Below are 26,167 nucleotides of genomic sequence, written 5' to 3'. Positions count from 1 at the left end.
TCCTGCTAAGAGCAGGCCAGAGCCATAGGCAGGAGCTGTGTCTGTCTTTCAGAGCCCTTAACAACCTCCTGTGTCCTGTCCAGACCATAAACAGGAGGAGTATGCATCAGGGAGCTGCATTTTAGATGCCAACTTCATGTCATGGTCAGCAGATTCCCCCTTACAAGCATGTGAGCCAGGTGCAAAACTCATTTTCTTGACCTAGATTCATTTCACACTTCAATACAAAAGTCTTGGATCTACGGTTTTGCTCACAACCAGCTCTGGGGAGACTGTATTGAAAACATGAGTTTATAACCCTGACAATAAACCACGGTCTATTTAATCAGACTGTTAGCTGGTAGCCACAGCCATTCTGCATCCTTCCCAAAGTGTAGCTAGGTCTCTTTCCCCTTCTACCTCCTGTTGCCTCTGGTTTCTGCACCAAAGTGACAAATTGGTGCAGTCTGCCCCAGTACACACCTGTCAGCACATCACTGCAGGTGAACATGAGCAGTTGAGCTGTGTCTCCCCTACCAGGTCACCCTCAGCCACCCAAGCCATCCCTACACTCTTGACTCGAGCTGCACTGTTCCTCCACGTTCCTCTGCCTCCAGTGGTACATCAATCTCCACATTTCAAAAGTCAGCTGAGCCAAAACTGCTCGAGCAAAACCTGTCCTCAAATGATTTATTGTGGGTTTTCTCTTGTCAACTCAACACTACTCATCTGTACCAGGAAAGCAGTGTGCACAGAGATAGGGTGGCTGCACACTAGAAAGTGTGCAGAGTGTGTTTCACGGTGTGCACGCTCTTAGCACAAAGTATATTCAAACATAAAAAAGCTAAATTGTTCTTGGCACACAGTATATTCCAGATTTTATTCCAGCTGCCTCAGGCTGTGGGTGTGCTTGGGGTGCCATAACCCACAGTTAGTGGAGCATCCAAAATGCAACAAATTCATCATTGAGCTCACCTTGCAGAAACCTTCCCAGTTCTGCCATCTCTGCTGTCCCACTCTGTGTCCCCACCTGCTACCACAGGCAACCTTTTCTTCTCCCAAAAGCCATTCATCTCTTCTGCACAAGAGCAAAAGAAGGAACTGTGGTCCCAGATTCAGAATTGAGAAGACAGAACCAGGATGCAAGCAGCCCATTTCCTGGCAGTGGCTTCCCTGTGGCCTCCCACAGATCATTTGATCTTTTCATCTTCACTTAGCCCCACCATCACAAGAACCTTCTATTTATATTACGGAGTAAGTGTTTGCATGCAATTTAGTGCTTGCAAAGCCTTTGAAGACTGATAAATCAGGGATTGGATATATCCCATAAAAAAGCCACAATAATAATTAAACCCTCTCAAGTTCACATACCTATTATAACAACACTCACACGTTCAGACTCTCCAATCCAACATGGCAAGCATGATGTTTGTGTCTGATTCCCCTTAAGCCACATCAACTTCAAACAAAACAAGCTTTTACTCAGATGAGCTATTCATTTGCCTAATGCAGAGCCTTCACTCTGTGGAACATCACTGCTTTATGGGCCACCATTCCTGGATTTTCTCTGGCCTGACGTAGACCCACATCCTCCAATGGAATTTAGGAGCACCCATGGTTGAGAAGGCCAGCTAAGAGTGCTCACCCTGACCTGAGCAATCACCTGCACTCTGCACAGCAGGGACGAGGAGGACTGCAAGGAAAAGAAAATACCATTTTGTTCTGAGTTCTGCGGGAGTTCACATCGGTGTACCGGGGAAGGCTGGTGGAAGGTTGGAGCTCCAGCTCCCCCCAACCACCACAGCAGTGCCTTTTGTCTTTAAGCATCAAACCTAAGTGGGCTTAAACACGGGAGGTAGAAGCCCTGGAGGAACAAAGCCACCCTGGGCTTGTCCCCAAGAAAGGCAAAGGTGGCTGAGTCTCACCCGTGGAGGCAGCCAGGGAGCCCCCAGAGGAGCACTGAGGACCCAGACAAGCAACAAGACAAGCTGCCTTTGTTACCCAAGACAGAAACCCACCCCCTTGGTCAATAGGGCAGTCAAGGGAAGATAAAGCCCAAGTAGGGTGTAAACTGCTATTTTCAAATTATCCGCCCTCGGGCTTCATCTCACCTGATATATAAATGTACTGTTTTATGGCTGATGACAGTGGTAACCTCAGGGGGAAGGGAAGAAAAGCAGGATGTTGTTTGGGACTATTAAGTAACCCACAACCTTTCCATCACTCAGAGAGGGCAGCAAGAAGAATGCAGTAGCAGCTCAGGAAGGCTGCAACCAGGCAGCCCTTACCAGAGGCAAGAAAATCCCTACCATTTAATCACTGCATTCATCTCCCTTCTGTTCTTTGCTGGGGGGTGGGCTTCCTCTGCTGAGGAGCGTCCCAACAGCTTCTAACTTTTACACACCAACTGGATGATGTGTGGCTATCAGCAAGGAGGAGCTGCAAATCAGACACCCAAAAAGCAGGTGAGCGAGGACCTGGAGACCTTGGGCAATAACCCAGCAGAGGGAGGGCCCTTGAAAACTGGGTAAAGCACCACCATGTCTGGAGAGGTGATACACAGGCTGTGAGTCTATGGCCAAACACTGTGCAGAAGGGAGCACTTCCATCTCAATGGCACGTTTTGGCTAGTGCCTCTGCTTAGCTCAGCACTGTGCTCCATGAACCAAACTGTTCACAGGGAATAAGCTTGGTCTTACTCTACAGTGCTGCTTAATCTGAGAAATACATCTGACAAACAGGGCTTTTGTCCTGGCAATAAATTAGCAGAGCACTTACAACAACACTACTTCAGATGCCACACTTCCAGCAAGCACCTTTACCCTGGCATTTGCTTCTAAGCCTAGGTTTAACCTCTTATTTAGAGCACATAAATCAATTTGTACAGCTCCTGCAGTGCTCCTTCCTGTTGGCTGCAGAGGATTGAAAATAGATGAAAAGGCAAAGGAGGGGATGCAGACTTTCATCATCTCCTCAGCTGGGGCTGCGTGGAGAAATGAAAAACAGTATCAGTATGTGCAATCACATTCCTACTTACACTTGAGCAGTAACCCTTCCTTTCATCCCTAAAAAGGTGCCAAGATTCACTGGGAGGCTTTTATTTTGGAAATATATACATTCAGCACTGCGTATGCAAAGAGAGGATGATGTGTAATGAAAAGAGGGGATGGAGAGTGGCATTTTTCCAATGGCAAAAGGCAAAACCTTGCTGAGACCTTAGTGGTGACAGGGAGGAAATACCAGCCTGAACATCACATCTGGGGACTGGTCTAAGTTAAACACCATTCAAAAGCAAAACTTCTGATATAAGCAGTGTTAAATCACATCTTCAGATTATCAGTTTAAAATAAAAATGATTATTCATTGTGGTTAACACTCAGAGTGATACCAGCACCAGTCACTGCAGTTTGCACAAGTCTGGGTGGCAGACTGCTCACCCAGGAAAGCCATAGCAGACTGGCCATCTTTGCACCCAAAACAAGCCCCAAACAGTTTTTTGCTCTAACCTGAAGACATACACTAAGAGACACTTTGGATGACATCCTAAGCCATGGTTTACCTCCCTGTGCTGAGACACACCTTCTGCAGCCCTACGAACACACTCAGCACAGGGTGGTTGTCCCATGTCAGACACCAACACCTTGACAGTCTTTACCCCAAGGCAGTGAGGGACAAGCATTTCTTGGTGCCAGGATTGGTGCCCAGTGCACCTTAAGGCTCTGCTCTACCTTCTCACCACTTTTGTGCACACTCAAGAGAAAGAGTGTGCACGCTCTTCACCCCAAAAAACAGCAATGACCTTCAGTTATGAGCCTCATTCCTTCTGCATTTGGTCTCCAAGCCAGCAGGGGTATTTTTAGATGGATGATGAATAGGTGTCTTGGAGCATTATGCAGTCAAATATAACATAAATGTTTGTGGATTGCAAACATGCATATAAAGAAGTTAGGAAAAATATTCAAAGGTCAAAACGCAGTATATCTTGGGATCTCTCCACAGCAAAAGCTCTCCCTAACGTTCCTGTCTTTTTCTATTCAGTCTACTCATTTTTTCTCATTTGAAAGGGGAAGAAATGAAAGAACAATTAGAAATCTAGGAGAATCCCCAAAACTTTCTGAAAAAAACTAAACAGATCTACTCCATTTCTCCTCTAGGTCTGGTCTAGAAATGCGGGAAACTTCAAGGAAAAAAACTGAGGAAAAAAAGGGAAAAAAAAAAAATTCCTGTGAAATATTTTCTCTAAGACTCAACAGTGAAATACTGTCAGGCTACTGTTTAAAATCCTATTATTTTTGCTGTGCTTCAGTTCTTCCCAATGTTCTCTATATAATAAGCATTTCAAACGAAATTACATTATTTTAAAACACACTGTAGTAGGCAATTACAACTGCTGAATACTAAATGCCAATATAACATAGACCAGATTTATTGTTGTTCCTTAACTTTCTGCCATGTTCATTATATTTTAATGAATAAGGTTTCACATTAATTTTTAAGCCTTTGCCTTGGAATCACGCATTACTGCTGTAATTGTGGTGCAGAATTAGGTGTCTATTTACATTCTCCTCCTAAGTCCTGGAGATGAAACCTCCCTTTTGTTTTTCCCCTAAGTCAGCAAAATCACCTCTTCTTCCTATTTTCTGGAGAGCACCCCGTGGCCAGTGGCACTGCCTCACCTGGCCACTGCCAGCCAGGCCGTGTCCCAGCAAGGACCAGTGCCTGCTGCCTGCTGAGCCTGGAGATGAGAGCAGAAGCACCAGGCAAGCAGGATTTGGCAGGACCAGAGCAGCATCCATGAGTCCAGTTGCACCTGTCTGACTAGGAGGACTCCTCAATGGCAGGCAGCATCACCAGAGAGTGCTGACCTCCCCGCTTTCCCCAATTTTCTCCTACCTTCTGTCACACCCAGGGAGATCCAGCTTACCCAAATGGTCTTTCCTAATACACTGACAATATATGAAAAAACAAAGGATGCAGACACATAAAGGCCATCATGGGTAGGGCAGGGTAAAGGTACCACATGATAAAAGGCTTTTCACCCTGTCAATCTCTTCTTCCCCTAGGACAGACTGTAAAGAAATGAAGAAGATGTGTGCTGAAATACAGGTGCAGGGCAGAACACAGGTCTCATGTGCAAGCTGTTGTCTTCCATGGGGCAGATTAGATTCCCTGGTCTCAAAGCCTCCAGCAGCTCAGCAGCTGGTCACATTCCTCTATGCAAGCATTCTGGGTAGAACTGAGAGCAGGGGAAGCCTTTCCTCCACATGCAGACACTTGTTAATTCCAGTTATTCTGTGTACTTACAATACTTTAATTATTCATGTCAATAAACTATACGAAATCTCATTCAATTAGAATAGCTTTTTTTTATTTTTTTTATTTTTTCTGGGATAAAATTAAATTGCTTCATTGCAAGATCAGTCTTTGCCCTTGTTTTTCTGCTCTTTTGAAGAGAATAGAAATGAAATTCTGGCTCCTGGGATATTGCAAGCTGATGGGACAATGCAGACACACGCCTGGGGACTGCTCGCTCTGCTGCTCCACAAGCCGAGCTTCTGCCCTTGTCATTAACTTCTGCTTGCCATCTCCTCCTCCTCATGATCCTCTTCCCAAGTGCTATCCTCTTAATTCCCTCCTATCCAGAGAGTCTCCCTCCTCACCTTTATTCAGCCCTACAAAAGCAGGAGCTTTTCCCTATTCGATCCTTCCCTCATATCTCACTTTCTCCATGGCAATGCTTGCCATATCCTCTTTCTTCTCCACAATGTCCATCCCCCTCACACCACCAGGGCAACAATAAATCATCCTTTGCCTTTTGCCTTCATGATCCCCAGGTGTTCCCCCCACCTTCTCCCCACTGCTCTGCATTTCTGCCCCACGCTGTGGTTCCCCACCCACCCTCCATGGCAGAGGTTTTGCTGTGACCTCTGGCGCACAGCCTCTGCTGATGCCAGAGACAGACACACCAGCACTGAACAAAGAGCAAACCTACTTGTATCCCCTCTCTGCTCTATTTTCCTCCCACTTCATCATTTTTCCTCCAAACACAGAGGGTTTTGCCCACCAACATGCTGCAACTCCTTCCACATTTCACAGCTTGGTTTTGAACTCTGCACCGGCACTGCTCCACAGCACAGATTTCTACCCAACTGAGCATATCAAGCCTTGCAAGCTTTGCCAGTTACTGCTCCTCCCACTGCTGCTTCCCTGACATGCATCTGCTTGCAGCGGCCAGGGAGGATCCCTCGAGTTGGCCACAGGGCTTTTTGGAGGGCTACCAGCCCGCTGGATGTGCCAGCCTCTCCGACAGCTGCATCCAGCTCCCACTGACGTGCTCTGTTCTTCCAGCTGGCCACCCTGAAGAGTGTTTTGCTTGCATTTGCAGTTGACAGATGTACAGAAAGCAAAGCCTACCAACCATTTGAATCTAAGGCAGGACACTTAGAGGTGATAAGAGTTCAACCTGTAAAATGGGATGGGGTGCTTCTAAGAAGTCTGGCTTTTTTGGGCCGAGTACAAAGGTCCAAAAAAAATCCAGAATAAAAACTCCACCCACCCTGAAACACCCACAAATTACTATTTATTAAACCCCAACCACATGAAGTGTAAGAAAGAGAGCTATATCATGCATAATTTAGTTGGCACACAGACAACACTGTTGTGTGTTTCATGCGCGTGAAATAAATGAGCATAAATTACTTCATTTAAATAACACTGAACACCTGATTCCAGAGATGGAACAACACTGAGGCTCTTGGCTTGTTGACACTGCACCAGAGCAAATTAAAATTAGCAAGCTGAAAACAGAAATTCATCTTGTGTCTTGTAGACAAACATCCTTGGTGCACCCAACACGGCTCATGAACAGGAGGAAACTGAACCATGATGGAGCTACAGGAAGTGCCGAAAAATGAACAAGAGTTCTTTAGGATGCTGGCAACACACAATGCATTAATAAGAACAGCAGTAGGTTGGGGAGCCTGTATCTTCACGGATTTGAGTATTTTTCATTTCTCCCCCAAAATTTCATAACAGACCTCAGGAAAAGAACACTTGACAGTATTTCTCACAAACCTCAGAAAAAAACCCCACTTTTTTTGCCTGAATGAGTCTGCTTTCCCACACATAGCTTCCAGTATCTAACTAGACTACCAACATGTGATTGGAATGCTTCTCTCTTAAGAAAAAAGAAGTTTAAACAAAGCACTTCTGGTAACTTTATCTCCATGTCACATAAGGATGCATACAGCCTTTGCCTCCTACCATTTACTAGTGCCAAAAGCCAAGTTTTCAGATTTTGACAAATGTCACAGATTCCCATATTTCTCAAAAAGTGCTTTGATTAACAGCAAACAATTTATCTTTCAGGAGTTAACTCATCTGGTGCAGGTTTGAGTTGTAGGGCCAGAGAAGGAAAGGCAGGTAAAATATCTTCTCTGACAGAGGACAAAGTAGCTCTGCCTTAAACATGTGACAGTATTTCCTTTAATTATTGCAGCCTTCAGCTTTCTGCCTGCCCATGATAAAACAGACATCTCATGAAATGAGACAGGACACCAATACAACAGACACTTGCAAATCTGGCCAGACTGAGAGGTGCTCTCAATACAACATAGGGAAGATGGATTAAAGCATCTTTCACCTTTAAAACTGACAGCAGCGTATGCAAACAAGCCACAGGCATTTCCACGAGTTTGCACAACACTTCTTTCCTCCTATATCTTCAGCTCCTGAACTAACAATGGAGCATGAACACAGCTAGATCTGCCCAACATCCCCTCCAACATTACACAGCCCCCTCATCTCTCCTGAGCAGAACCAGGCAATGCACTTAGCTTTGCTTTACTTCAAGGAAAGAAATCCAAACATTCTTGACTGCCTGGTACTCACTGAGTTCAGCGATGCTCCCCACGCGTGTGGCAAGTAGAGACTGCTCGATGGTCCTCAGCTCTGACTGGCTGAACATCTGCACCTCCCCGGGTTTGTTTGACCTTTGCTGGTCCTTGTGAAGGTTCAAGCTGTCTGGCAGGCACAGAACACCTGCAGTGGATAAAAAAAAAAAGAAGACCAATGTAATTTCAGCCAGCATGAAAACTTTGCAATCACCACCACATAGTTCTGGGGACATTCCGAGACACAGCCTACGTGTCCATAGCTCGAAGACAACCAACATCTGCAACACAATGTCACAGATGACTCATGCAGAAGTGGCCCCTGTTAGCCCTTCTGAATACCTTCAAGCTGATTACAATGTCACCTCGGGAGAATTCTTACAGAAAAACCTAGTAGGATTGCTCAAAGAGGATTTCAAAGAAGACTCCAAAACACTACTTCAAGCCTATAAAAAATTATTAGAAAACGGTATTTAATGGTATCTCAGAATTCCTAAAGATTTGCTTTAAAATCACACATGAGACAACACATTTATACAAGTTTTTCCTGCAAGGGTATTTCACTGTCAATTGCCAAAACAAGGGACAGCATCAAGATGCTGTAAGTGTCATTGATGGCTGATTGAATTCCTTTTGTAAATACAGCCCCCAGCCATTGAACTGCTTGGGCTCCAAAAGCCCATTATGCAGAAGCCCTCAGAGCAGTGAATTTTTATGGTGCAGGGCAAAAGTAAAGCTACTGACATAAAATGATTTACATATACATTCATTCAGGCACAAAAGTCACTTTCTGCCATGACACGTAAACCCTCAGGAATAGATGGAGGGCATCTATTTATTCACCAAAATCATTGTCATGCTAAAAATCAGAACATATTTACAAGAGCAAACACTGCATTACCAGCCTTGGGCAACAGCTACATTGGTCCAGCTTGGAGAGCAAGTTCTCCTCCCTTCCCAGGCTCTGTGCAGTCAGCTATGGCTGTGCTTTTCACAGCAACACCTTCCCAATCACTCTGGGACATACACAGGGGGAGAGCCACGGGAGGCAGTGGAATTGTACCTCTTTATGATGCCTAAATATCTCCAAATATTACCTTTGAAAACAAGCCAGAGTAGGAAATGTATTTTTTCCATTAGTTTTTACTACTCCCTTTAAATTCAGAGTGTATATAAGGTTCTGCCTTATAGGCCAAGCAGACTTTGCCAAATCCATTAAGGAAGAGGTACAAATTTAATGTTTTTCTTCAAGGGAAGAACTTGCTTAGTTTCCCAGCTCAGTAAATATATGACATCTATCTCTACCCACCAGTAATTCTGTCAGTAGATTGATAGAACTGTCAAGTGCTTTGGAGCACTGCAAGGCCAAGAAATGCACCTGAAAGGAGATGCTTCTCAGACATCTTGTTAGCTTCACCTAACTGCCTTGGACTCCCTTCCTCACATCCATCTCCTCCCTGCAACATAGTCTGCAACTTATATTTGTAGCACAGACCTAAAAACATCCATCCTGGGAGGAGAGAGGTGACACAGGTTCAATGACCCTATTCCAAAGAAAGAAGAAGAAGTATACACTGGGAAAACCAAGACCTAAAGGTCTTGTCCACTATGGCCATGAGACAGCAACCTAAACCAGGATCATCCTCTGCACACAGCAGCGGCACCAGAACAAAATCCCCAATAGCCTGTTCCAATCTTGGAGCTGGAGGAGCAGGAACAGATGTCATTCCCAGCTTCTGGCCCTGATCCCAGGCTTGTAACAACCCCATGAATGTGTAGAAGGTCATGAAAGAGTAACACCACTCATAAGCAAGTGCCCTGGAGAGAAAGAGCAGGACACCTGACAAAGCACTGGGGAGGGAAGAATTCCAAGCCGAGAGGTAAGGAATGAAAAGTGACAAGAGCTTATCAAACAAGCTCTTCAAATTTTCCTGCCATCACTCAGTGGCTGACTCTCATAAACACTTGGTGCACTGATCAACATTAATATTCTGTGGATGTACAGAGCTCGAGAAGTACAACACCTGCATTTAAAATGCAGGCTTGCCTGCATAGTTTAGTATTTGCTCTCATTTTTTTTAGATTCTTCTTTATCATTTTAATGGATAGAAATTAAGACAAAATTGGAAGAGTCTTCCCTGCAGGAAACAGATGTAAAAATGATCTAATATTCTAAGAGATTTCTAACAACAAGAAATAGAGCACAAGGATCTTTATGGCACCTTTAAAAAATGAACTGGATAATTTTTCTACAAAAACACACCTTATGTGTGGAGAAACAAAATACTGTTTTAAGATAACTTTACAAATAAAATTCAAAAGGTTCAAAATGATAATTATGTACAGAAGATAATTCTCCAAGTGATTTATGCAGTGGGATATAAAAATTTATTCTCTACTTTGCCTATAACTGTTCCCACAGTCAGGCCTTTTCCTTACAAACATCCCTGATGATTAATTACTCTGGTCTTTAGTGAGGGGAACATATTCTTAGGCTCTTGGAGAGAAAAGCACCAATAAAATGCAGAATGAGCCATTGTTGGAAAACTTAACAAATTATAGGATGTGTCATGCCAAAGGGTTACACTTGGGTAGGAGATTAGCAGAGACACACAATAGCCATCATCATCTTCAAAATTATAATTGACCACATCAAGTGACCAGTGGAGTGACAGAAGATTTGTTTGTAACTCATAATTTTGCTGGATCAAATCTGGTTTTCACAAGCATGGAGAAAAGGAGTTTTATGGTTTGGGCATACAACTCAGCCAATTTTCTAGCTTCAACTGTTTACCCTAAAAATCTTAGAGCAACTAAAATGCTTTTTAGAAGAAAAAGCTATTCTCTTTTTATCAGTGTTTGATGTGAAACTCAGTTTTTCTGATGAAAGGCTACAGTAGGGAAGAAGAGACCATACCAAACTGAAGGGAAGGGGGGGAAAGAAACACTTTGTAATGATAAATATATTTTTTTTTATAGACAGAAACATCTAAAAAGCCACCATCATCTTTGACTGGTTTGGCTACAGTTCAACTTCCTTATTTTAATTATCTGCCAACTGGCATTATTCACTTGCTTTTTCAGCCTTATTGTGTTGAACTTGAGAAACAAGTGAGGACCTCAAGTTTTTGAAGGCCTGAAAACCAGGAGCTTTTCCCTGTTCCCTTTCTGGCTGTCACTGCCAATTCTATCTGTCATTCCACACCAAAGCCTTCTGTGCAGTATCTTCAGAAATGAATTGTGGTACCTGTCTTTTCTCTGAACTAGCACTGTTCATTGTCCTTCCTTTCTGCATGGTTACTCAACCCTGTGTGCTTCTTTGCCCATTATTTTATCCCTCTTCCTCCCTGCGATTCACTGGAGTGGAAGTGAAGCATCCCGGGCCAGACTCCATCGGTACATCCCTGTCTGCTCTGTGCCACCCAGACACACGCCAACTGCTGGGAAGTGCTGGAGCAAGGCAGGACAACCAAAGCACTCTAGTGTATTTGGATTTTTTTTCACCTCTTTTGCTGCTTCCCCTTGTCTCTGTACCCTCCTTGGGGCCTGGATCTGCCTAGGATTGCATGGACACATCCAGAATGGGCCATACCCAACGTTGCTGTGTTCACCCTTGACCTCAGAGTACCCTGCAATCTATAGGTAAAAGACTGAAGAGAAATTCATACATTTTAAAATCAGCAGGATGCTGAAGAAAATCACAGTGATAAGCTCCTCCTAATGTCCCCACCACCACCAAACCTCTAGAGAAAAAGCAACATCATAGAGAAAATCCGATGCACAATTAATACGTTTCACATTTTCCTGCCTTCTGGGCTCACCTAAAGCACAAACCAGAGCTCAGTCCCTCAGGACTTAAAAATCCCAGAGTAATGCACAAAATGACAAAACCTCATGCCTATACCTCAACTATTGCTTATATATATATTACATATATATTTATATATATGTGCATTGCCTATGTTCATATGTCTGCAATATCTAATGTCATCCACATTTCAAATTCTTCTCCTCCTCTCTCTCCTCTAGTATTCAAATCCCATGCTCTAAGCAAAACAAACTTCCAAAGACATTAAATTAATAAAAATGCCCACTGAACAATGTGATTCAAATTGACCCATGGCTGAAGAATCTAGCAGAAAACTAATACAAATGTGTTTGTTTTCACTAAAAATGTAAGTGCTGTAAACACCATAGGATATTTTTTTTTCACATTTCACCATTCATTCATTTGGAAAGATTGCCAGACTTCTTTATACCAATTTAGAGTCTGAACAGAAGCATGAATGCTTTGCTGCTCTCTTGTTATTTTTATTTAAGTGCTCCTACTTTCAAGAGAAAATAATTCAAATAATCTTTGACCTCCCTCTTTATCTATTACATCTTAAGCAAATGAATATATCTGGAAAGGAGTTTATACTCACAACTGCAAGGAACAGCTGGATGCTACTAAGAATTTATAGAACTTAAGTGTGCAGGATAGATATAAGGAAAATTACTGTACAAAATGAGCCTGAAAATGGTAGTTAACCCTGAGCTGTCCCCAATACATGGTGTTGCATATTACATTGCTCAAGTAAATGCCATCCTTACCCAGGAGGACTGCCTCCAGGAGCAGGAAATCCCCTCAGTCATCACAATTTGTAAATTTTATTACATGGGAACACAGGACTAGAAAATCTTTGAGTCTAGTCTCCTGCTCTCATAAATAATCATGTGAAGTTCAAGAGCTCACAAAACATCCAATAAAAAAAACAAAAACAAAACCCTTTTCTTCCACAAGCTCATGTACAAAATACTTTCCAGCACCAGAGAACATTATTGAGATCTACAATATAAAGGTCTATGGGAAAAAAATAAAAGGGTCAAAGGTATTGTCAGCTGCCTTTGCAACAGCGAAATACTTGACTAGGTGCAAACCCATCACAGTTGGTATTCCAGCATGCAGAAAAACTCTCCTGACCCCATACTCTGCAGTATGTATGTATGTGCTACAGAGTATACTCTGTGGCAACCATGAGTACATGAGAAGGAGACCATCCAGGTGCTCAGCAGATTTTGAGGGATGATATGGGATTAGCAGCACCCTGATGAGCTCAGCACCCTGACAGGTGCCCAAGAGCTGGTGAATGTAAAGTGACACTCAAAGCTCACACCGGGAAAGAAACCCTATGGTCTCCATTGTTTTAAACAACCTGTGGCATCACTCCCAGGCTCAGCCCATCCACCTGATGGGCAAGGCAGATGGAAAACATTCTCCTTGCAGGAACGAGACCACAGGGAAAACTTTAAAGCTAATCATATCAGCCACTGATTTCAGCTAACAGATGACCTGGAAACCATTCAAGGCAAGAAGAGCAAAGTGTCTTCTTTCCACACATTCCAGCCTGGTTAAATAACAAGGAGTGGCTTTGCATGGAGAAAATGCAAAGCACTTGGGAAAGCTAGGTGGTGAGATCAAGTTTCCACAATTGGAGTCTTACAGTAGGCAGAGCAGCCCAACGGAGGAAGGGTGGAGCAGGCACAGGAATCAGGAGACTAAAGGGACAGCCTTCCTGTGTCTTTCACACCCAGTATCCGAAGGCATGAAAAGGCATTGCAAACCTCCATACCTCACATCAAGACACTGGCATTATGTAGGTGCGGTAATACTCATGTCTCATACATAGAGAAAGTGAAAGTAAAGCACAGGAGAGTTTAGTAACTGATTCGAGGTGAAATAAAGAGTGCCAGAGAAAACCAGGAAAGGACCATAAGGCCTTTAGTTATCCATTTTAACCAAAGGAGATCACCCTTTCTCTCCTGGAAAAAACAGGAGAAAAGCCAATGAATAATGCTTAAAAATTACAGAACTGAGAGCCTAACTGAATCACCCAAAGCAGAGAGCACCTTTGTGAGATACCAGAGCAGATGCTACAGGAAGACAAGGTAATAGAATTATATTTACAAAATGTGACTGTGGCATCTTTTCTTGTAACAAAGTTTCTTAGCACAGCACGTTCTACTTAACTGGGATGTCCTCCCTATTAGGATCCCTCTGAAGGCAATAGTTTTTGCCTAATGATAATGAGTGGCAATCACTGCTGCTTAAAATGGCATACAAGTAACAACAATTCAACTAAATTAGGATATATTCTGCTAGCACCAAGCAGTTAAGTGGAGCACAACCAAGCGGAACGCAGGATGGATTTGATTGTTCAGGCTATATATTACAAAACAAAGAAGAATCAGAAAATTAAATTCCCCTAAACATAGAAACTGAGCTCCCAAATCACCAACTACAGCTTTACATTTATTTTTATTAAGGTATAGAGAAAAGAAAATCTTTAGTCTTGCCAAAATGAATTGCTAAACTTCAAAATCCTCAAAACCACCACGAAAACAACTACAAAAAGTGAACATGGAGCAAGCCAGCCCATGAGAGAAGAAATGGAGATCCATCTCCTCATATTTGTCCACAAAGTCTCTCCCCAGTTTCCTACAGTGCTCTTTGTGGTAGTGCTGGAGATGGTGTTTTCTGGCATGCATCCATGGGCTGGACAGCCAACACATGGGGTGACAGCACAGTGAGGGGCAGACAATGCCACAGTGAGGGCACTGACGTGCTCCCTGTGATTGTCACTACTGCTCTCTCCCTGTTGGCCACAAAGGGGCATTTTATCAACTTTGCAACAGGAAAATCGCACGACAGCACACTGCTCAGTCACGCTGTTCCATTGTCACAGTGACCATAAAAGTTTCAGTGAGAGTTGTGATTTTTTTGGCAGGGAGATGTTAGAGCTGACATAGTGCATTAATTTCATGTTGAACACCCATCATCTTGAGATTACCCTGATCTAAGCTATGCTGCCCTAGAACTCACAGTGTATGGGAAAAAAGGTTTTGTCTTACTCCTTGATAGGAGGCATTCAGATACAAAAAAAAAGGGAAAATGATTAAAAATGCCAGTACCATCTTCCTTCTCTGCTACATGCAAATAAATATAACACATACAGCCCTCAGTGTGGCGACCCAAGAAGAAGCTGAGAGGTCACAGGGAATCTGATGGAAGAAAAGATCACAGTGAACGTGTTGGCAGTACCAGCAAGTGAGAAAGTTCAGAGAAATGCAGATTTGATGGCACCCAGTTAAACCATGAGGGTGCCTCTTGCAGCAAGCCCTAAGACACATACTCAAGGAGGAAAGGATGTGCACTGGTAGAAATGTGATTCTAGACATGCACATGAGTACTAACTCATGCAATGGGTTTGGCTAGAAACAAGCAGAAGCTCCTCGTGGACTGAGACTTCAAAGAAGGTCTAAGCCTTTGAGTCACCAAAAATGACTAAGAATGCATTAATGGGTTTTATTTTACGGAAAAAGACCCATCAGCTGATAACAGCAGAATGAGAGAGGATTCGGTGATTCACAGCTTATAATACACTTTCCCAGAGTCTGTAATTTCCTTCATTCACTACCTGGCCCCCTGAAATGTCCAGCCCAGACTGAAGCCTTCTCCTTCAGAACCATGATATGGGCACAGCCCAAGAGCCCATGGTGCTCCTCTCCTGACCCATCCCTGTCTCCTCTGGTGCTTGACACACAAGGCACCAGAAGCTCTTTGGGCACTATAATATATGAGCAGTGAGCTTCTTGTAACGATGCTGGCTTGGGCTTCTTGAGAAGAGAGACTGAGTATCAAACTGCAAATCAGTAACCCCACACAAGTACATGATCTTCTGGTTTTGGGAGACCTACTATCCAAACAGGCTCGTGTTCCAGGTACTGCAGCTATAGTAAAGTAGCACAAAATGCCTGGCCCAAAAGAGCATATATTCCATTGCTTTCTCTGCGTGCCACCATCCTTTTGGCATGGGCACCATGTGTCAGATGCCTTCAAGGGTCAGGCACATCATTTCAAAAACACCCACGTGCTTCCATTTTTGAGCAGTTGCACTAATACTCTACAATACACTTGGCACTTGGTAAAAACCTTAAAAAACACCTCCTCCATTTGCTTCAATATTTGCAAAGATTAGTATGCTTTTTACAGGAGAAGGAGTTGTTTGCCAAAAATCCCTCCTTTCACTTCAGAACTCCATCAGCTTATACAAAACTCTGTAAATAATATACAGCAGAGCAGGCACACGGTGCTGAGACTGAGCATGGGGCATCCCCATTGTAGGTACCACCTGCACCCTTCCTATTTCTCAGGTGGAAGTAGCTGAAAATGGGATTGAGGGGAGTGTGACAAAGCACCAGTGGTCTATGGAGCAATCACTTGCACTTAAGGAGTCGGGCAGGTATGCAAAACAAAAGCTGATGGAAACCCGATGTGTACAACAGGAATAGGGATGGTTTGCAATTCAAACTGATGAAAACACCTGACCATACAAGGGTGAGGTGACTGATTGATGGGAGAATGACACCACTTCCTGTAGAGCTGGGTGCTTGCTGTTTGCTTTTTAAGTCACCTTCCACAAATGTCAAAACCTTGGACTGTGGCCCAGGCAATGCTACTGTAATATCACAAAGCTGATAAAATCATCACCATCCCTCAATTCAAACAACTAAACCATCTGCCCTAAAGGTTTCTGGGAAGGCACTAGCTATGTGTTCTAATGAAATAAATAATAAATAAATAAAATTAGTTAAGTCTGCAGCTGGTAAAGCATCAAACCCGAAAACACATGATATATACGAGCTGCGAGGAAACCCCTGAGCCTAAGGATACACGTGAACAAAAATTACACTGCTGCTGCATGTTGCCATGCCTCAGCAAGAAAATGCAGGCAGCTCTGACAGAACACTCACTGACTTGGGGTCAGGGTGTTAGCCCCTCAACGTTACCCAGTCCAAGTTTTGGGTAAACTGGAGTGTGTGAAGCCCACAGAAGAGGGTAAATAATTGTGATTTCCTTTCAACTGCTTGCACAGATGACTATCAGATTAGCCACTCCACACCCTCAGCACGAAAGCTCATGATTAATGAAAGTAAAGCATGGTAAGATGGTTTAGAAACACAAGCTGCTATTTACTGGCTTTAGGGCAGTATCCCATCACTCCAAGAATTGACTATACTCCCTCCCACCCTGGGAGGATGCACTAAGCAAACAGATTATCACAGCAGGATAAAAACCACCTACACACGGAAGTTTATGGTATAGGATTATGGCAATCTCCTGAACTGCCTACAAGCCCTCAGCAGGACATGCCCACAGTCTCTGTGTGGTTTGGTACATCACTTGGGGCATCCCTAGCAGGTGAGATGCCCCCTGTAAACACCTGAGGCTCAGGGACTGATAGCCTTGACCTGCATGGGACCAAGGTACCCATCCTCCCTCAGGAAAGGAGAAATCTTCAGCACACCCTTCAATGGGGTTTTGCCATGTATTTAAAGCCAAACACTCACCTAAAACTTTCACTGACTGGAAATCCTGGATGCCAGCCAGATGACAGTCCTTTCTAAAACTAACCTTTACATTCTTCCAAAATTCCTCTTGGCTTACTAAATAGAAATTGCCTGTTAATAGCACATATTTTACCATTCAGACCTTAGATATATAGACACCCACAACAATAAATCAGTTCTGACCAGTAAAGGTTAACCTATATACATATATATATGGCAAAATCATTACAGACAATGAAAAAAATTTACAGGAAGAGAGGTTAGACTATGCTGCTAGCACACATTTATGATCACTTGCCCTTCAGATTGCCTGGATGAACCCATTTCAAATAATTCAGGTCTTATAGAGCTGACAGACACACTCTTTGCTACCCAGCTATAATACAAACTAACTATGCTCATGTGCAGGAGCTCATTACATGGCTACCAGTTTATCTGAAAAAGACTTAAGTTTATTTTGCAGACATCTAATAGTTCTTTTTAATCCATGCAGAGTATGCATTAGTACATTTTGGATTTTACGTGAAGATACATACTTTTATTCCTAAATTATCGAATACCTTATTAGAAAATTATGCCCTCTATTACTTTTCCCAGAGAGAAATGGCTGCACATTTACTCTCAGAGTGGTTAAAGGTCAAATGCAGTTTTCATTTATGCATAATCTGAAGATTTGAACCTTTGCATTATTAATCTTCTCCTCTGCTTCACCTAGGAACACACAGATCAGCACAGACCAACAAACACCAAAAACCCTGTAGTACAGGAATATGACCATTTCTATGTCAGAGCCTTCTCCAGAGCACTGAACAGGCAGTAGTTAATAAATAAACACGCTCAGTGTTTTATCATTGTGGTTCAGTGTGGTTTCCAGCATGACTTTCACGTGACTGCATCTTATCCATCCCTCTGCTTTGAATAAATGCCATTCCCTCTGGGCTCCCATCTTCCCACTGGTGCCCTTGCAGGGACTGAGACAAATCCTCAGCAGTGCCTTGGCCGCCCTGTGGAGCTGCTTCACCTCCAAGCACAGCTCCACCAAATACTAAAGCCCCAAAACCAGGCTGAGGAACAAACCACAGAGCAGTTCTGCCCCCACAGCCTTGGTTTTAGAAACAGCTGAGACAACTCTGCTGAAATGAAAATGAAAATACCAAACAAAAAAACCACACCACACACAAAAAAACCCACCACCCAAAAAAAAAAAAAAAAAAAAAAAGAAAAGAAAAATAAGAAAAAAAAAGTATTTTTAAATAATTTGGGGGGAACTGACTGCCCTAGAAAAAGCTAAATACTGCTGAACCATATCAGAAGCAACTGAAATCGGGGACATATTAACAATACAGCAGGTAGCTGTAACTGCCTTGCCAGCTACATCACATCTGCTGATTTCATCTAGCCTTTTCACTTTTAAGCAGACTGAAAGAAACCAAATGGTGTTTGGAAACTTCCAGGCAGGGCTTCAGTGGGTCACCATTATATAACTGACTGGCTGACTTAGCAGCACTATATGCAGGACAGAAATTGAATATACCACTTCAAAATTAATTCAAGTCAAAATCTTAAGATAGGAAAGATCCCAAAATTAACTGTTAAGCCAGTAACAAACTTAATTTCCTTCACTCAGGTACAATCCTCAAACAGATGTGTGTTTGTGGCATCATGCAGGTGGTTTCAGCTCCTAAACTAACTGAAGTTGTACCTATTCCAATCACATTCTCTATGGATAGACACAACAAAATGCTCCCTAGTTTAGATTTCTTAATACTAACAATTGTATGAATCACAGGGAATTATAAGAGAATTATGAAGTTCATTTTATTTGGGAAAGGCACGGATTCAATGAGAACTACTGTTCTGCAGCATAAAAGCACGCCATGAAATTTAATTGCAATGCACAACACTACAAGACTTACAAGCAAGTTTTCATTGCCTCAGCTGCACATCAGAAGGAAAAGGAACAAAAATACACTAAATTTACAGTCTGAGAAAAAAATAAATTTGTAATTAATTATTTTAATTCTATTCTAGTGAAAAGGCAGAACCCTGCAGTTTAAATCATTTGCAGATTTGTGGTCTCCAGCCATGAGAGGACAACACACTACCATTGACCCTAGCCAGAGGGACTGCTACACAGGGCCAAGAGTGATCCATAAGCTTCATTAAGAGATTTAAATAGAGTTCATATACATATATATATATATGCAATACAAAGTGAAATCAAAGCAGGCATTTGTATCCACCAGACTTCCCAGAGAGTACAGACTGTTGAAAAATTGTCACTTACTTTGAGCTTATTTGCCCAGAAATACGTAACCAGGGAAGTAATTCTTGCCGCTAAGAGGTGGAGTAGGAGCTAGACTTGACTGTGCAGAGAGATGCTTGGAGAGCCTCCACACACACCCCTCTTGTTGGGTCTTTGCTGGAGCCAACAGGCAACACACAAACAAGTTACCATGCTCTGTCCCCTGCTCACCTGTGCTTCCATTCCACCTCAAAATTTAACAGGCTACAGGATCTGATTCTTCTCCTCAAAGCATTTTGAGCAAGGGCTAAACCACAGTACAGTGCTAAGGATGCTGCCACCCAGGCATCTGACAGCTTCTGAATACAGTGCCCAGAGCACCAACCCATCAGCAAGAAAATATTGTATTAAGTAAATCAATTCCATTTCTCTTACTGCTGTGGTCTTTTAAATGAAGTTTTAAATGCATTCAGAGTCAAAAATTTACTAACTAGTCTATGCACAGGCAAAGCTAAACTCTTCCTTTTTGAATGGGAAACTGTAATTTTCTCTTGCACCATTACAGAAAATAAGTTACACAGATGCAACATGTGAAAGATATGTTGCACATGGGTCATCTTTTCTGATGCAAGTTTTGCATAATGAGAAAGTTCTTTTGTCCAAATTCTTCATGTTAATCATGTCTCTAAATGATTAACAATGGATATAGTGAACACTCAAAATGGTTTGTTGTGTAAGACAGTGGCTTCTAACCCTGGCAGATGTGGAAGCAACCTCCCTCCTCCCAATTCAGGCAGTGGAAGGGTATGGTACTTTACAGGTAATATTCCAAAACAGCAGGTCACCATAAGCATGGCTGCTGTGGGCAAAGTCTTCAGCATGAGAACTGAAAGACTGCACTTAATTCAGAGGAATTTTGACAAAAAACGATGAGCATCTTTTTTTTTTTTCCACACAGAAACTGTTCTTGGTATTTCCACAGCACAGGAAAGGAGTGAAACTTTTTCACTTCATATATCTAAAGCTCCTTCCTTGGGCAGTTTCATCTTTGTTCAGCACTTATGTGGTATGCCTTGTCCACTAGGCTTAGCTATGGAATTTGGCACATTTCTATTTGGTTTCTGAAATCAGTTATGTGAACACACCACCCGTACTGCCTTATGACCATGGGTTCTCTCCCCACTCTGCTTAGGCAGACACTACTTGAAGCTTTGAATTCTGAACAAACTTTATGGTCAACAGACAGGAAAAAACCTCCAACTCAAGTGATTTAAAGCAATGAGTGTAACCATCATGGGGAAGGCAGTTTGAAAGCCTTCAAAACTAGTGCTCAAAATTACAAACATTGGGAATACAGGTCTTACCCTACACTGAACCCCATGAAGACTAAAAATTCCACCAGTTCATGTTTAAGGATCCCCAAGTAACCTTGACTTTGCCCTGATCGCAGTGGGAACAACTGGAAATTTTGAGACAAATTTTTCTTCTTCAGAGAAAGCTGGAAAGAGTAACTGAGGAACTGTCCTTTGGGTTTGGTTATGGATTGATTATAAAGCTGTCACCCAGAAATTCCACCACCAGAGTTCTTAAGCTGAAAAATGTTTCAGAAGATATTTGATTCACAAAGGGCAAGTCCAGCAGCATGGCTCTCCCCAGCACACTCTGAGATAGGGAAACAAGATGCAGATGCAGACACCAGCTGCCATGAACTCATTTTTCAGGATCCATAGCCATGGATCCAATCCACAATCTGAATTGTTCATACAACAAATAACACATTCTGGGGTCAACACATCATGACAGGGGGTGAACTAAAATATGACTGCTATAGACAAGTGCTTGAAAACCTCAGAAAACAAGCAAAATATTCTTGTGATGACTTCAGAATCATGGGAAATATGCAGGATGAAGCATTGGCTTTCATGTGCCATAAAAGTATGATTAAAATGTCCTTAGGCACATAACTCAAGAGTCAGCACAGACCAATATGATGTAGAAAAGAGAGATAAGGAGCTTGTGAACTGTGGTTTACTGACAGGACATACAAGATTAATGCAAGCAGGAGCAGAGAAGGAAAACAATAAAACCATAAATGATGGGAAATAATCCTTACGCTCCACATGCTTCTGGGGAATGAACTGACAGCTGAGTGTGCGATAACATTCATGTGATCTACCACCCTCTTACCTTGGTGAGTTAACAGCAACTTACTGGGGCGTGTGGCAGCAACAAACAAAACACCAGTCTGCACTTCATTCTAACTGTGCAGCACACCTTAATTTATGTACTTCAAATGGAGACTGACCAAGAAACCACTCTGAAGCAAGCAAGGAGAGAGATTCAAAATATGTAATACTACCATGGAGACAGATCCTAGGAACATCCTAGGGACAGCCAGAACATGCAGATGTTCTTTGGATGAAGGCAACACTCAGGACAGCAACCAAGGAAACATCTTATCCAAAGACCAGAAAGCTATTAACAGAGATGTACTGCATCCAGCTCTGGGGTCCTCAACACACAAAAGACATGGACCTGTAGAAACAGGTCCAGAGGAGGTCACAGATGACAAGAGGGATGGAGCACTTCTAAGAAAACAGAAGGTTGGCATTGTACAACCTGCAGAAGAGAAGGCTCTGATGAGACAAGGAGAGTTGATTTAGGTTAGACACAAGGATAAAATTTGTTTATAATCAGGGAGGTAAAACACTGGCACAGGTTTCCCAAAGAAATGGTGGATGTCACATCCCTGGAAACATTCAGGGTCAGATTGGACTCAAAGGATCCTGACTGAGTTGAAGATGTCTGCTTATTGCAGGGGGTATGAATAGATGGCCTTTAAAGGTTCCTTCCAGCCCAAACCATTTTGTGAATCTAGACTGGGTGGAAACATGTTTTTGTCAGCTTTCAGCTGGATAATAGCAGCTGATCTACTGACCACGGAGCCTTCAGGCCCTGCCAAGCCCCAATTTGTGCAGTCCAACACCTCAGCCACACAAGCCCCTGCAAGCACCTAAGCCACCACATTTCCCGCTGAACTAACATCACCATGGTGTCCCACCTTGCAGTCCAGGTGCAAAATACTTGACTGGTAACAACTAAATTGTTTGGCTGATACTCTGTTTTGGTATTGAATGCAGATTCACACAGGACACACTGGAAAAGCTGCTGCTAAGCTGGGCAGACCCCAGAGTTTTGGCTGTGGAAGGTGACTCCCACAGGCCTGCAAGCTGCCTGCTGTGCTGGAACTCGGCTGGTGACAAACACCAGTGGCTGCCTGTGGAAATCCTGTTCCAGCGACAGCTCCCCACCAGCGTGGCCGTGCCTGTGCCAACACCTGCTCTTTATTCAATTCCCTCCCTTAGTTATTTTTGGCTGCTGACCAAATCTCCACATGCCACAGCCTACAGCCGGGGATGTGTGAGGGTGGCCGGGGAACAGCAGGGAGGCTGATGACACAGCCACACCACCGCTAGCCCAAGAGAAGGGAAAGCAGCACTGCCCTGAGCTGGGCTGGCTCCTGATTGCTGCAGGAGGGCTCTGCAGCCACCCCAGCCTGTCAGCACCACCTGTCCCCCTGGGGGACTGACGTGACACCCGTAGGTGCCGTGTGGTTTGCGGGCTGCGGCTGCAGGCAGGCAGGAAACGGGCTCGGTTTTCAGCTCGCAGCTGCACGTGTGGGTGAGCATCCTCCGGCTTAGGGGAGCCACCAGCACAAAGCAGCCCTCAGGTTTGTAAAGCACATCCATGGGGTTGCTTTAGCACCGCAAACTGCGTGCTGCTGCAAATGACTCCCATAAAATGAGATACATTGCTGTAATAAAGGAAACAATATTTACCAAGATACTTAGAACTCTTATTTTCAATATATATCTTCAAAGCAATTAACTAATATTAGAGCATTCATTTTCCTCAGGCCTCCATGACTCCAGTGGGTATGGTTAGACCTCTCAGTTTACACAATTAAGGTGTACTACTTCAAATCTGCTGCCTTGAACAGAAGCAGAGGTATCAGTACCTGCAACAAAACCAGAGCTCAGAGGTCTTAATCCACGAGCCAAACCCTGCCTGGCCTCCAAAGATACTAATGCACATTCCTCTTTATCCCCATGTAAAACTAGGGATGTCATGGAAGCTTGTTTCAGTGACAGAAAGCACCTTGGGAAGCACTGTGCCACATAAGCAGCTCCCTCAGTAGGTTTTATCAGCAAACCAATTCTCAAAAGAAACTCTGAAAACTAAAATGGGAGCTTCATGGTGGCTCATTTAAACATGGGCAAATGACTTGGCCTCGGCAGCAGGAGGGCACATGCTCTGTTTTTAAGGGGCACTTCAAAGATTACTTGGCTATCCAGAGGTGAAAATTAAGTGCTCTTAAAATAAAATGCTCCCCTCACCCAGCACTGTAACTTTAATAAATCCAGATGTCTAATATTTCAATTCTTAAACTATGCCTTGTAAAAAAAAAAAAAAAAAAAAAAAGAAAGAAAAAGAAAAAGAAAAGAGCAAGGACGAAAGCATGCTTTATATTCATTAAAGAGCTCACCAAACTGTACAGCCTACCCAGGAGAGTGAAAGGAAGGGGGGAAAAGTACAGACACTTCAAATCATACAGAGCAAATATTCAAGGGCAGTGAAATGTTACAAAGTAGCTTAGTTGAACTGTTTAACAGTCTCAAAGATACTTTAAAACATTTCATTACTGGGAAAACCAAATGTCAAAAAGCCCTAAAACTGGCCTAAAAATAAATAATTTTTTTATGAGTAAAACCGGAGTTCTTTCATTTGCTGCTTTATTTCCACAGCTTTCCATACACGCTCTGCTCTAGTCATGTTGTCAAACTTATCTCTTCAAACAAAAAAAAAAGCCAGAAATTACATTCTCCCACATGTCAGAGCAGTTCTCAAGACAACACAGGAATCCGAGAGATGGAGCTTTAGGAAAACCATCAAACCATCAGGCAGAGAACTTTACTGACCACATCAGACATGGTTCTTAACTAGATCCTCACTGGTATCTCAGACATTCAGTCTGAGATTTTTAGTAGCACCTTTCATAGATTTATAGGCAATAAATCTATCAAAGCCTTCTGCTTTTCTTTCATCTTTTTTGGGGGTGGGGGAGGGGAAGATAAAGAAGAATGCCGAAGAAAAGCTTGTGTTGTCTGCTAGGGTAAGCGAGGAGTGAAAATAATTCATTGCTACAGCAAGGAATCCATATTGACAGAGTTTATAAAAACATGGAGTAAATCACATATAATTCATGCAAAAGTCTCAAAACTAGAGAGCATTCCTTGAAAGTTGTTTCATGATCTTAGCATTATTTCTTAAATCACTCCAACACATTGAGCTTTAGTGGTATGAAAACAGAAGAGAGCCCTGCAGGTTTGGGGACAGAGGCAGAAGCTGGAGCAGGTCCCACCACCCCTCACTGCTGGAGCTGCTTGGTGGGACTGGAGAGCCCAAGTGCTTTGCAGAACCCCCATCTAAGACATGCTTTAAATGCAAACATGCCACAAGGGACTTAACAGAAATTAGTAATTGTATAAACCATGGTGATTTTAAATACAATTTCAAAATTTTCGCTTGGGTGTCACAGCATTTCCTTGCTTTCAGCTCTTCCTAAAAATGTAAATGCATCACCCTTTCATTCTTAAGAGAAGTTTAACAAAAATGCCGAGAGACAGTGATAAATGACTTTAACACGACCACGGATTCAGCAGAATATTCTAAACCAGATGAAGCCTGCAAGGAAACAGCTTTCAGACAAGGCAAAACAAATACTGATTTTATCATCAGCACAATAAAGATTAGCAGTGGTGGAACGTTTTTACTTGTCAACTCACCTGCTTTTTGGCTTTTTAAAATCCTACCATAAAAAAAAAAAAGATACTAGCTCAAGTTCTCCATCACTACAGTGAAAAAAGAGAAGTAACAGCAACAAAGTCACTGAGATGACCACTGAGCAAAACACTTGGGAAAATCTGGTCCCCTGTTTCTATTTTTGGCTATAACCTAGAGCTCATTAGCAGCTTGCTAATCACTTACTTCCAAAATCCCAATGGGAAGAAGGGAATGCCAAGAGAGCCATCCAGAAGGTGTGCAACCCATCCAAACAAGAGGCAGAACACACTTATCTCTGCAAAGCCTTTGTTTAACCACCTCAGCTGAAAACACATGCAAAAGACAAGTATTTACAAAGTAATTTAACCTAAAATTCATCTGGGGTTTGTCAGTCTTTGCTGGAAACAACATTTGGCAGCCATACCCAGCCTCAGTGATGGGTACTCACAAAGGGCTGGCAAGATTTAATGTAGTTTGCTGGTAATTTTTTCCAAAATGCTTTTCTCTGTCATTTTATGTAAACTTTGCATCAAGTTCCATTAAACTTTTATTTAGTGAACTCAAAAGAACCAATCTTAACAAAAAACATGGAAGAAAAATATCCATGAAAATCTGAAAGAGGAAGGGAGTGAACAGTTTGACCTGAAAGCTCATGTGTTGACCAGATTTGCACTGTAAGGCTAATCACTGAGGAAAGCACCAAATGGCAAAATTCACTCATCATAAACTTCAGAGATTTCAAGAAAGCACTTGACAGACTCCATCACTATTCACTCTGGAACATCTTGAAGTGTTAGGCTTGCCAACAAAAATAATT

General features: G+C 42.8%; 1 protein-coding gene across 6 annotated transcripts in view; it reads right to left on the bottom strand.

Annotated features, from left to right (window-relative positions):
• The window catches only part of ABTB3 (ankyrin repeat and BTB domain containing 3), a 162,865-nt gene that overhangs the window by 61,561 nt on the left and 75,137 nt on the right, over window positions 1-26,167 (bottom strand). For all 6 annotated transcript variants that reach the window (XM_086887265.1, XM_086887261.1, XM_086887260.1 and 3 more), the window contains exon 2: window positions 7,870-8,019. In XM_086887265.1, the coding sequence (XP_086743391.1) occupies window positions 7,870-8,019 (150 nt within the window). The remainder of the gene's footprint in view (window positions 1-7,869; window positions 8,020-26,167) is intronic.

The sequence above is a fragment of the Cyanistes caeruleus genome, chromosome 4 (assembly GCF_971803275.1).
Source record: "Cyanistes caeruleus chromosome 4, bCyaCae1.hap1.1, whole genome shotgun sequence".
NCBI classification, from domain to species: domain Eukaryota; kingdom Metazoa; phylum Chordata; class Aves; order Passeriformes; family Paridae; genus Cyanistes; species Cyanistes caeruleus.
This window is presented reverse-complemented; position numbering and strand designations above follow the sequence as displayed.